At 43.0% G+C, this 12670-nt stretch overlaps 1 protein-coding gene across 12 annotated transcripts in view; it reads left to right on the top strand.

The window, feature by feature from the left end:
- Positions 1-6339, top strand: part of SIPA1L2 (signal induced proliferation associated 1 like 2) — a 237895-nt gene extending 231556 nt beyond the window's left edge. For 10 of the 12 annotated variants that reach the window (XM_054561462.2, XM_054561454.2, XM_054561433.2 and 7 more), the window contains 4 exons: positions 59-112; positions 666-789; positions 1763-1844; positions 5023-6339. In XM_054561462.2, coding sequence (XP_054417437.1) covers positions 59-112; positions 666-789; positions 1763-1844; positions 5023-5169 — 407 coding nt within the window. In that variant the 3' untranslated portion in view covers positions 5170-6339. The remainder of the gene's footprint in view (positions 1-58; positions 113-665; positions 790-1762; positions 1845-5022) is intronic. The other 2 variants (XM_054561492.2, XM_024234624.3) reach the window with 1 other exon arrangement.
- The last annotated feature ends 6331 nt before the right edge of the window (positions 6340-12670 follow it).

Here is a 12670-nt window from a genome sequence, read left to right on the forward strand (position 1 = left end):
GATTCTCAAGTATAGAGAGATACTCCTGTTCATAGGAAAATTCTAAATCTTATTTCAGGTCTTGACTCAGATGAAGAACTGGGGCTGCTCTGTCACCACACGTCCTATCTAGGTGATTGTCTGGGGCTGCTCGTTGGCTCCTGATATCCTGTAACCTTTTCTGTATATTTCATGTGTCTGCACGTCTGCATGGTTATTCACGCCCTGAGGGTTGGGGGTGCACAGCGGGACATGTGTCCTGGCTGTTCTGTCTCCAGAACCTTCTCTGGGTTTGGGGAGAACTTGAGAGAGAGGTCCCTCTCCTTGGTTCTGTCAGTCGAGTCATTATCCAGCTATTATTTCATGCATAGCCAGCAGCTTTGGCATTTCTTGGGATGTGGAAAGAAGAAAGCAAATTGGCTCTAGCAAATCCAGTGTCTGCTAATTGTCCCCATGGCTGTGATGTGCATAGGCCATACAGCCCAGTAGGAGGACAGCCAATCTCCATGCTTTCTCCTTCTCAGAAGCTTGCCTGAATTTGTTTTTCTTTGTTTTGTTCCAAAACAAGGCAGTAACTGGTTTGAAGGGGGGAAAAGATTTTATTTAGCTATTGCATTTCCACAAAGAAACATTGCCTTGCATTGATTACTAACCCTTCTTTCTGTGTGTGTTTCTCCCCTTCCCAGACCAGAGGGTGGCATCCTTCTGCACCCTGACAGATATGCAGCATGGGCAGGACCTGGAAGGGGCCCAAGAGCTGCCCTTATGTGTAGATCCAGGCAGTGGAAAAGAGTTCATGGACACAACTGGGTATGTAAGCCCCTGTGGACCCCTCCCTCCTGCTGTTCCAGGCATGATTAGCCAAGATTTGGCTAACCGACTAACCCTGAGCCAGGCAGGCGACCATATTGCACCGTGCCCTTTCCCAGTCCTGAAGAATCCAGAGAAGGGACTGAGTGGGACTACTTGGCTCCCTGCCCTGCTGTGGGAGACTGCTCTTGGCTGCATGACCACTCTGCTCCATGGGCACACCCTGCCTGCCAAGACTTGTGACCCTGTGCCCACGGTGACGATCCTCACTGTCAGAGAGGGCAAGAAGAGGCCTCAAGGTCAGCGTCTGCTGCTGAATTACTGCAACAGCACCAGGCAGGGATAACTCGCCGATTGGCCTTCCACCTGCCAGGCTGCACGTGCTCACCAGCCCAGGGCATGGCCCCTCCCAGAACCTGGTCCTTGATCCGGCCTCATGCCCTCCATTGAAATATGTTGGGAACATCCCAGTCTTTCCCCTATATTCATGACATGTTCATTCCCCGTGAAATGTGTATTCTTTACCTGTGTCATCCATTCTTAATTCCATCTTCCATGTGAGCTGAATATAGAACTTGGAATTAACTTAATTAACTTGCATGTTCACATTGGTAACGAGCTTTATAATATTGTTATCATAGGGAAAGGCAAATTGGGGAAATTGACTGGTTCCCAGGACTTCATTTGGGTCTACCTTGTCTCCATTGGCTAAACCAATTTAAATAATATATCTTTTGTTTTCCTACCAACTCGTATATCTATAGAGATTCTGGATCTCTTTTTAAATCAGTAAAGTCCCAGAATGGGCTTTCCACTAGATCAGCAATATAGACACTTTCCCATTCTGACATAATATAACGTATCTGCTTGCTGGGCTCTAAGCACATGAAATCATTTTTTTGAGTGAAAACTTGACCAAAAAAATGCTCAGTTGACTCTCTTTAATCTTTCTAATTCTCTCCTTATTTGCTAGGGAGCGTTCTCCATCACCACTGACCGGGAAAGTCAATCAGCTGGAATTAATTCTTCGACAACTCCAAACCGACCTTCGGAAGGTAATCAATTGGAAGAGCATAATCAGAACTCTTTCTCTTATAAAATCAGCACCTTATAACTACTACAGATAAATTGAAGAGACTCAGGAAAGAAAACTGCCTTACACAAAAACCAATGATAAATACAAACAGATGCTCCTGAGGGCTCACGCCATCTGCTGACCTGCAGCTGATGTATTTCATTTTGTGGGATGCGGGGATCTCAATGGATATGAGTAAATGAGGATGAGCCCTTGGTGTGGCTAATCTTCAGTGTGCAGTAGAAGCATGGTGGGCCAGCATTTTTTAGTTCAGTGAGTTATCAGTTGCACCAACTCTGTATGAGCTGACCTCAGAGGACTCCATTGCTGCCAGAAAGCCTGGTCTCTATGAGTCCTGTCCTCTGTCTTGAATCAGCTTCACAGCCCTTAGAACTTCTGCTGTACATGTCAACCTGCACATGGTCCGTCCTCAAAAGAAATTAAATCCTGTATCCCACAAATACTTGCTGAGCTCTGTTCCATCAACCCTGTGCTGGAGAGCCAGTTGGCTGTCCAGGGAAACGGAATGGGGTGCGGTAGCAAGCGGGGGGGCATCACAGGAAGGTTTTTGTTGTGATGGTTTGGTTTGGCTTTTGAAGAAGGGAGAAATCGTAGCTGGTGAGAATGCTGAGGAAAGGATTCCATTGGGAGGGAAATCATGATGAGGATGAAGAGCAAGTGGGTGGAGTTCTGATCTAGTCACAAGGAGGGAGCTGGCCTTAGATAGGAGTAGGGACGACAGCTCATACATAGTTACCAGAGTGGAGCAGAGTGTGTGTGCACGTGCGTGTGTTCATATATGCACACGTTCATTCACATACACAGAGTCCAGACAGAGATGTTGGCAAATTTCTCTGATTGTTTCTTTTTTTTCTAGTCATGGGCTAAGAGTGGTGGGAAGGAGCATAAGAGCTTTGTGGATAGAGGATATGGGTGTACCACAGCGTGTAAACCAACTGGGTATATTTGGGAGACTTGCCAAAAAAAACGCTAAAGCACGTTTTAATTTGGAGCATAAGTTAAAGCGATACCTGTTTTCCTGGTTGTGTGTTTTTTCCCCAGCTTGGGTGGCCAGCTGTCCCAGTTTGCCCGGGATGGAGAAGTTTTCTAGGAGATGGAACTTTCCATATTAGAACTGGCAAAGTCCCATGCAAGCTGAGATGCCTGGTCACCTTATCTCCAGCTGCAAGTGTAGAATCGTTGGAGAGTTGAATTTAACCAATATTAAGGTTTAGACAGGAAATCAAGACGAGGAGAGAGAGAGAGAGAGAGAGAGACAAGGACCCTAGGGCGAGTACAAGGCATGAATAAACCAAAGAGTCTGGAGTCCAGGCTGGTTGAAGAGAAATAATGTCACTGCTGGGGAATGGCTGGGGTGGAGGTGTTGGTGGACAGTGAAAATAAGAGTAAGATTGATAAGATTGATGGACTCTCATTTACTGGAGGAGTAGATACTGGAGAAATTATTTTTAAAAGACAGGAGGTGGTGGTCAAGAAGTAGGAACTTGAGACTTTTAGGAAGAGGTGCAGTCATTGACAGTAGCATGGTATAGGATGTGGTCATGGGAGTGGGGGTTGAGGAGGGTGGGGTTTGAAGATCACTGAGAGAAAGCGATGGAGAGGCTGAACGGCCAGAGTGTCAGATGGAATATCTCAGTGGATTCGAAATCATCAACACAGATGACAGGAGTGGGATGGGAAGAAAAGAGCAAACCAGGTTCTAGAATCTTCCCGTAATGATGGTTGGGACTGGGGATACAGTAGATAATTGCAGCCAGGAGGGGTAGCAGGTCTCATGACCTAATGGCACATTTTTTAGAGGAGCTGGAATTGTAGGAAGGAGCGGAGATCTGGCCTGAACAATAGGGGATGCACTGTCTGCCTGCCCAACCCCCATAGTGAGCTGCTGGGGACGGTGTCCTCAGGAGGGAGCCAGGATTCACTTAGAGCATGAAGACGAAGGGAATTTCAGGAGGAGAGACTGAGCGTGCACAAGGTCTTCATGGCAGAATCCAAGTTCCATGGATCACAATAAAAGGTTTGCAGGGATGTGGAGAGGTGGGCAGCTGAGTCGCAGCAGAGATGTTCTGAGCTGTGGGACTCAGACTGTCTTGGGACGAAGAGTCATGGTGAGGAATGTCCGGGCAGAGTCAGTATCCAGGGTGGGCTGCAGTTGCTTCTTAGAGCTAAGTGAGTCTATCCAGGGTGGGCTGCAGTTGCTTCTTAGAGCGAAGTGAGTCTATCCAGGGCGAAGTGAGTCTTTCCTTACAGCAAAGTGAGTGGTCATCTCTGATGCAGACCTCCTCTGAGGACCAGCATCTTTTGGGCCAGTGACCAGGCAGGTGGTATTGGGGAGGGCCTCGGAAGGGCTCAGGAAACGAGGAAGCCTGAGGGCAGGACCAGACATGCCAAGGGTGGGGGCGTCCACTCACCTCACTCAGTGCTCCTGCACAGTGCTGGGGGTGGCATGTGGTGGCTTTAGTGGTCGAGTTAGATTCCAGTACAGAAATACCGATTGTTACAATCTGACAATGACGCCTCTGTTCATTTAGGGCAAGGCATCCCTTTCAGCAGGGTGGGGAACTGAAACTGGTGCTATACATTTTTTTATTGCTACATGTTGGAAACTCCAGATGTGATTCTTCTGAAAGTCTTGATTATTTTTACACAGTTTTTAATGGCAGACTTTAAGGGTCATTATGGAAATATAGTGTAGCAGGAAAGCTTGATGGAATGAAAGACCTAAGTACATATTTTATTATAAACATATGTAACAGCTCTGCTGAGTCCAATTTTCTACTTAGAAAGTTTTGTGCATCTGTCAAAGGGGTATTACCTTTAACCTCACTGTAGTCTCCCTTTTTTGGATAGAGGGTAATATAAACTACGATGAACACCCTTCCTATATAAAGGCTATCTTAGCACCCTGTGGGAGCAGAATGAGATGAAAGAACCGGGTGTGTGGAGTGTTCATTCCCATCCCTTTGTCATCAGCAGGAATCAGGATCAGGAAAGTCCCCTCACTGAAGAAAGTCACCCCTTCTCCCCTCAAAAAGTACATAAGTAAAAATAAGAATCAAAGATTCTCGTAGCCCAGCTTAGGAGGAATGAATGTATCAGTCAGTCTCCATGACTCAGTTTATTTCTACTCTGACCAGGAAAAACAAGACAAGGCCGTTCTCCAAGCAGAAGTGCAGCACCTGAGACAGGACAACATGAGGCTGCAGGAGGAGTCCCAGACCGCGACAGCTCAGCTGCGGAAATTCACAGAATGGTTTTTCACCACCATCGACAAAAAATCTTAGCCAGTCCGCACCTCATCAAGGGACCATTGGGAAATGCCCCTTGTCCCTTTGAAGTCACAAACGTGGTTTTTCTGTGTGCTTTCAACCAATCGTAGATGTTTTTGCCGTTCCATTCTGTGTAGCACCATTCACCACAGCAGGATAGGGAGCCTCGACTCTTTCTCGGTAGCCACGGCAGAGAGCAGCGCCAATGTGAAGATGAATGAATGTAACTCCTGGTGTGAAGATGAATGTAAACCCTGGCGACAGTTGAGACCTTTTTCTTTTAGACTCTGCTAAAACAATGCTCTGGCTTGGGCTTACCTCAAGAGGGAAGATAGTTGAGTTTTATTTCCTGTATATCAGGTGACCTGGTAGAGATGTAAAGCAATTTACCATAGTTTGGGCTTTAGTATTGTAAAATAAACATGAGAACAAATAATCAGACATATACTTTAATGTTAAAGGTGCTCTATTTTTTTGGATGTACAGTAGTTTTATTTCCACAGCCACATTACCATAGCAATAAGAAAGGAGGCATAGTACATAGTTGGAAAAGCTTTGTGGGGGGATTAAAAAAAAAAAAAGCACTGTTGTGTTTAACATTAGTTCAGATGCAGTTACCTTAGAGACTTATTTATTTGCAGGAACAAATGGTGCCTGAATATTAACAGTGTTCTGATTAAAAACAAAAAAAAGATACATATGCCTTGTAAATGGCTCACCGAGTTGTCAGTAGTCACTTCAACTCTTAGTTCACTTTTGTATAGTTGCTCTGCTGGAAAAAAATGAGAGTGAATCTGCTTACTCACTAGAACTTCCCTGTGTGCTGTGAGCCAGCGGAACCACTTGTACAATGCCAGATTTGTTTATCTTTGTACAGAAGCTTTGATGAAGTGTCTTGTATTTAACACCCTTATTTAAGCTTATTTAACCTTAAATTGTTAATTTTATACAATTTGGTTTGGCCTGCACTACGATGAGGGATGGAGGTAGCTGCAGGCTCAGAAGAGACTGAGCTTGCACAGATCAGACCGAGAAGCAGGGTGAGATTCTAATGACTGGATGCTGCTAGTAACACATTGTTTGTATTGCTTTACCATTTTTAACTGTTAGATTTGAGATGAACATACATTTTGCTTTTTTAATAAATGTTTAAAAGAAGTCCACATAAGAAATGGTGTTGTCAGGTGACTGTAGATTTTTTGTGATCTAACATGTCAACAGTCTAACTGTATGTGAATTTATTTCAGGTCATTTAGGACCGTGATTTGTATTAAATACTGTTCAGCTGCCTTCTCATAGAATCCCAGATCGATTTCAGGAAGGAGTACCTAGCAGTTTTTAGTAGCTGCTGTGTGGCAGACACTATTCTCTGAACTTTTCATCCATCTCATTTAACCCCAATGGTATCCTTCATAGGTAGGAGGTGGGGTTCCCATTTACAACCACATGAACTGTGGTTCAAGTGAAGTAATTTACCCAAGATTGCCTTTAAAAAAAAATAATTAAAATAATACTTTGGTGTTGCCAGCACTTTGGGAGGCCAAGGCGGGTGGATCACCTGAGGTTGGGAGTTCAAGACCAGCCTGACCAACATGGAGAAACCCTGTCTCTACTAAAAGTACAAAATTAGCCGGGCATGGTGGCACATGCCTGTAATCCCAGCTACTTGGGAGGCTGAGGCAGGAGAATCACTTGAACCCGAGAAGCAGAGGTTGCGATGAGCCAAGATAGTGCCATTGCACTCCAGCCTGGGCAACAAGAGCGAAACTCCGTCTCAAAAAACAAACAAACAAAAACAGTAAGAGTTCGAAAAATTATCAGGAAGAGGTAAACTGTAAATTTGAATCCATTGTAAGACAAAAGACACAAAACATGGATCCAGATGTGAAGGGAAACACTGTAAGGTCCATTGCTCTCAATCTTTGAAGAACAGAAAGCATATCAAGAATTCAGAGGAAGCAAACTGACTCTTAGAATTGGCCCTAAAAGGAGTTTTCCATATGGGCTTTACATGAGAGGCATATTGAACAATTAACATTCTCATAGTGGATGTAGCAGTAGGTTTCCTAAGGCTGTTTCATGCAGCTGCCCTCTATGAAATGCACAGGTGCACCTCCAAAATGCAGCCAGGGACTGGAGATTTTCAGGGAATAAGGACCTTATGGGCCACATAGATACCATCCTTCCTCCCTCCTTCCCTTTTTTTTCTTTCCCATCACTGAACCAGGCAGCATGCTAGGAGCTGAAAATCCAACAGTGATCAACAGGCCAGGGCCCCTGTGTGCACAGGCATACAATCTAATATGGGGAGACAGACATAAGATCACTTCAAAACATGAAAGACAGAAATAAAAGTACCTGCTACCTTAAGTACAGGCTACCTTAAGTAAAGTACAGGCTACCTTAAGTAATTATTATAAACACTGATACTGTTTGAATAGCTCCTGGGTGCCAGGTCCTGTTGAGCTTTGTGTTACCTACCTAGCAACCCTGTGAGGTAGGTGCCATCATCACTCCCTTTTTAAAGATAAGGAATCAGGATCTAGATAGGGTGGTCCGTGGGTAGATGAGGGCACATGAGGTTCAAAGTCCCTAAGGTTAGTGTGTTCAAGAAGTCTAGCGGAAGCCAGGACGTAACAGGAAGGGTAGAGTGGTGGGAGATGTGCTTAAAGAGATCGGCAAAAGCCACACCACGAAGGAACTGGAGGCCATGCTAGACTTTGAATTTTGTTCTAAGTGAAAAAGAAGCCACTGAAGCAGTAAAGATGCCTGATGTGAGCTCTATTTTAAATGGATTGTTCTGACTTCTAAAGCAGAATGGACCATGCAGGTCTTCAAACTTTCTCTATGGGGCTTTTTCTGCAAAGAAACGATTTGAGGCTTTGGGAGTCACAGACTGCCTCTGTTGCATATTTTCAAATTTCTATTTAATACCCTTTAAAGATGGTAAGAGTCATTCTTAGCTTGCAAGACCACACAAAAATAGGCCACTCACGAGTATAATTTACCAATGCCAGGCATAAGGCAAAGTACACGAGGAAGACCAGTCTAGAGATGGTGTTGGCATGCCTGTGGTAAGGCAGTGAAAATGGAGAGAAGTAGGTAGGCTACATGTGAGAATGTATTTGGAGGTAGAGCCCACAGAACTGGGTTGGAGACAAGTTGGAAGGGTTGGATCCAGGGATATGCCCTAGACTTCAAAGGAATCGAACTGCATGTTCATCAGACAGTTTTCCAGAAATATCTCTTGCCTTTAGTAAAGGCTTAACAACAAACAGTTATGCTCCTGGCAAGGGCCTGGAATACAGCTCTCCTGCGTCTTTGATCAAGGGTGGATACATTTGCTTTAGAGCAACTAATCAGATGGAAAGGTGGACATCATTTAGAGAAAATAAAGGAATCTGACAAAAACCTAGCTGAATGGAAAGCCATTCCATCTTCCAAAGGCATACCTGAGGACAAGACCAGAAGACATTTCTTGAAAACACAGTTCTCAGTCTATACTAGCAAAGGAATGAATAGTCTCTCTCAAGTCCATCTCCAAAGGGCCCTACCAAAAAACATGGCCAAAATGATTTGGGTCTGTTAAGCTTTTACAAACATGTTTCCAGTCAACAACCAACCAACTACATGCTCCCATAGTACATGTAGTTTTGAACAACTTGGTATCCTGGTGAACACTGTTACAAAATGTACCCCTTAACAACTAAACCTATTGACTTGCTATAATGACTTACTGGATACAAACCAAATATTTTGTGGAATATGTCTGCTAAAAAATTTATTTTAGAATAAGCAGGTTTTTCTAACCATACGGAGTGAACTATTATGTATTAAGGCCATTTTAGTATGTGACAAAATTAATTAACATATTAGGCTTTTATCCTGCTATTCTCTATAGCTAGGAGAAGGCTTATGATTAGAAACATAAGTTACAGTTGAGGGGACTGATAGTACAGTTTTGCCTTTGCTGCTCACAATTATCTTTTGAGATGCCTGGAGTCTGTTCTGGGAGTCCACTAAACTGCAGAATTTTATCACCTATTATTTTTAGCCTTCAAAATCATGAAGCCATAAAACATAGCTTCTTATTGGCACATCCAAAAATAAAAAAGATAACTATAAGAACATTAATAATAAAGACCTGTAATGATGATAATAGATGAGTGCTTGAATAGGAAAATCACCTGCTCCTTGTATAAAATAATTGGCCTGAGTAACCTGGATCTGTGGTTTAGGGAGAGAATTGGCATACAATTTAGACTGATCAACAAATGAATTCTCTAGTTATGGAGGAGCTGTGACCATAACCTCTTTAAGAGTTAACTCTGCTGTTTTCTGCCGGATGGAACGTTTGTGTCACAAGAAACAAGCCACCATCTGAGGCAGAGCCATCCTCTCTGACAATCACTGCCCCACCAAGAAATACATTTGTGTGAACCTAAGAGACAAAGGCCCAATACTTTCAGGTCAAACGGGATCATTAAGTAGCCTCAGATCCCCTGAAATCACACCAGTGTTTATTCTTTAGAATTTCCAAGTTGAGTATGGGGCTGGGAAGAAGTAATAAAGATTTCTGCACACACTTTTCTCCTTTGAATGACTGGTTAGTAAGAAACAAGTTCAGTTCATTTGAGTGTCTGTGGATTTTGTGCTTAACACATTTAAAACCACTTCCCTAGCTCTAGTGTAAGCAAGTCAGGCATACTACTCACTCCCAAAAAAGAAAATAGAACTAAATGGGTTCTATTTAACACCAGTTAGGGGCAGGTAGGAGGAAACTGTATTTATTTATGACCCACAGGAGAGAAAATGGTAAGAGACCTGCCAAGACCCAAGGAATGCATTTGATTTCTGACCTGTAACCTCCAAATTAAACCAAAGAGCAAGTTTCCTGACTTTCAAAAATAGGAATTAGGCAGAAACAAGTACAAAGGAAGTATCTCCTCATGTATTTTACAAAAGGTTTAAATGGGCATCACCCCCAAATGTCACATTCTTGCATTCTGACACACAAGATTTGGGGACCTTTAAGTTGCTTTTAAAAAACACAAAAACATAAATCCTGCAAGCCCTCTCTAGTTCATGTTAATACCAGAAAATGTACTGCCCTCTTAAATCCTTACAAAGTTTTGATTAAATTTTAGCATGTGCAGACTCTAAAAACATTTATCTCTGTTTTTCATCTCTTAATATCAGGGATCTGCCTAAAATTTGCAGAGCAGCCTGTTTTTTAAGTAGAACAAATGAAAAATAATGAGTCCCCTTGACATGCAAAAATACCCTTTGGCTGCAAAGCTGGAGCTGAGTTAGTGAAAAAACAAAATGAAGGGTAAGACTTCCAGTGTCCTGGCCATCAGTACCCATCAATCAGGCTATTAGGCAGTGGTGTTGGAAGACTTATAATAAAGAGCTGCTCTCCCAGCCTTCCTGTGACCCAGTGAAAGCCATGAGGAAGGCTGTGTGCAGGAGAGGGCTTCAGAGTGGTAGCATTTCAGTAAATTGCCTCAACTAAATCAGTGCTGGCTATAAATACACATCTGCAGATGGAGACTTCAGGCCCTGGCAGAGTCTCCTCCATCGCTGTGTATGAAATAAGCTGGGACTGGGCGTCTGGGCCCTTGCCCCTCTTCCCCACGACCATAATCATTGATGCCAAACCAAGCGGATCTTGCTGAATGCTCCATTAAATGAGAATAATTAAACATGGCAGTCGTGTGCTGCTCTAGGATCTGATTAAACACCTTGTAGAACCCCATCTGCGCTGAGGGCTTGCAAACAGCAGGCTACAGCACACAGTCCCCACTTCCATGAATATAAAATTCCCAAAATGGGCATTCTGTATCATTTTAAATTAAATACTTAAGAACGCAAATAGCACTACTCAGGAGAGAAAGTGCACAGAAGTCAGTGAGTTTAACCCCTCAACTCCTACTTGATTATTTTTCATTGTTACTCTTGAACTATAAGGCTGTTGCTCTGCCAGCACCATCTTAAAACTATTTGACTTCAGATGATCGTGAAGCAGGAGGGAGTAGAGAGAGGCCTGGTAGTGACCCAGTTAATGACACTGGCATCTGTAGACTACACTCTTCATGTGAATTCCAAGGTAGATGGTAGCTTCAAAACCAAGTTTTTCTCCCTAATTTAACAGGTTCTTGTTCTGTTCTTTCAAAGCAAGAGCCACCTAAGTGATTTGTCCTGAAACGTAAAATTGAGATTTTCTGGGAGTCTTGGCTACTGTCATTGTTTACTGTCCCATTGGTCAGGGATTATTCTTGTCAGTGACACTGATTTCCAAAAGAAAAATTGTATTAAGATCCAAAAATGTAGCTCTATAACGAAAGGTTCTGAAGGAATCCCACCTTCACTTGTCCAAATAAACAATTTTTTTTTTAATTTCAATAGGTTTTAGTGAACAGGTGGTTTTTGGATACATGGATAAGTTCTTCAGTGGTGATTTCTGAGAGTTTGGTGCATCCGTCACCCGAGCAATGTACACTGCATGAATGTGTAGTCTTTTATCCTCCACCCTTCCCCCTGAGTCCCCAGAGTCCATTAGATTATTCTTACGCTTTTGCCTCCTCACAGCTTAGCTCCCACTTATAAATGACAACATATGATATTTGGTTTTCCATTCCTAAGTTACTTCACTTAGAATAATGACCTCCAACTTCATCCAAGTCACTGTAAAGGCCATTTTGTTCCATTTCATTGCTGAGTAGTAGTCCATGGTGTATATATAACACATTTTCTTTATCCACTCATTGGCTGATGGACATTTAGGTTGGTTCCGTAATATTTTTGCAATTGTGAATTGTGCTTAGATGCATGAAGTAGTTCTGCCATAAAAATGCATTACATTAACGGATGTGAACATCAAACTTGTGTATTTATAGACACACATTTTATTTATAAAAGTAGCTGCCAATACATGCAGAATATTCCAACAGAATATCTTTAATATTTCTGTTGGAAAATTTGACTTGCCCTGCCCTGCCAAAATAACTCTTGGTTCTTTATTTTTTTTATTTATTTATTTATTTATTTATTTATTTATTTATTTATTTTTCGAGACAGAGCCTCGCTCTGTTGGCCAGGCTGCAGTTCAGTGGCATGATCTCGGCTTACTGCAACCTCCATCTCCCAGGCTCAAGCAATTCTTCTGCCTCAGCCTCCCGAGTAGCTGGGAATACAGGTGCCTGCCACTATGCCCAGCTAAATTTTCTTTTGTATTTTTGGTAGAGATGGGGTTTCACCCTGTTGGCCAGGCTGGTCTCGAACTCCTGACCTCAGGTGATCTGCCTGCCTTAGCTTCCCAAAGTGCTGGGATTACAGGGGTGAGCCACCACACCCGGCCTAACTGTTGGTTCTTATAGAAACCTGTTACCTTTATTCTTCCCTGAGACTTCATCTTGCATGGCCTTGTTCCCTCCTGAATTATGGCTTGTGATGAATTGTATTTTAAATGAAAAGGATAGGGATGTGGTAAGTCTTAGCAAGCATGTGGAGAAAT

The sequence above is a fragment of the Pongo abelii genome, chromosome 1 (genome assembly GCF_028885655.2).
Source record: "Pongo abelii isolate AG06213 chromosome 1, NHGRI_mPonAbe1-v2.0_pri, whole genome shotgun sequence".
In the NCBI taxonomy this organism is placed as follows: domain Eukaryota; kingdom Metazoa; phylum Chordata; class Mammalia; order Primates; family Hominidae; genus Pongo; species Pongo abelii.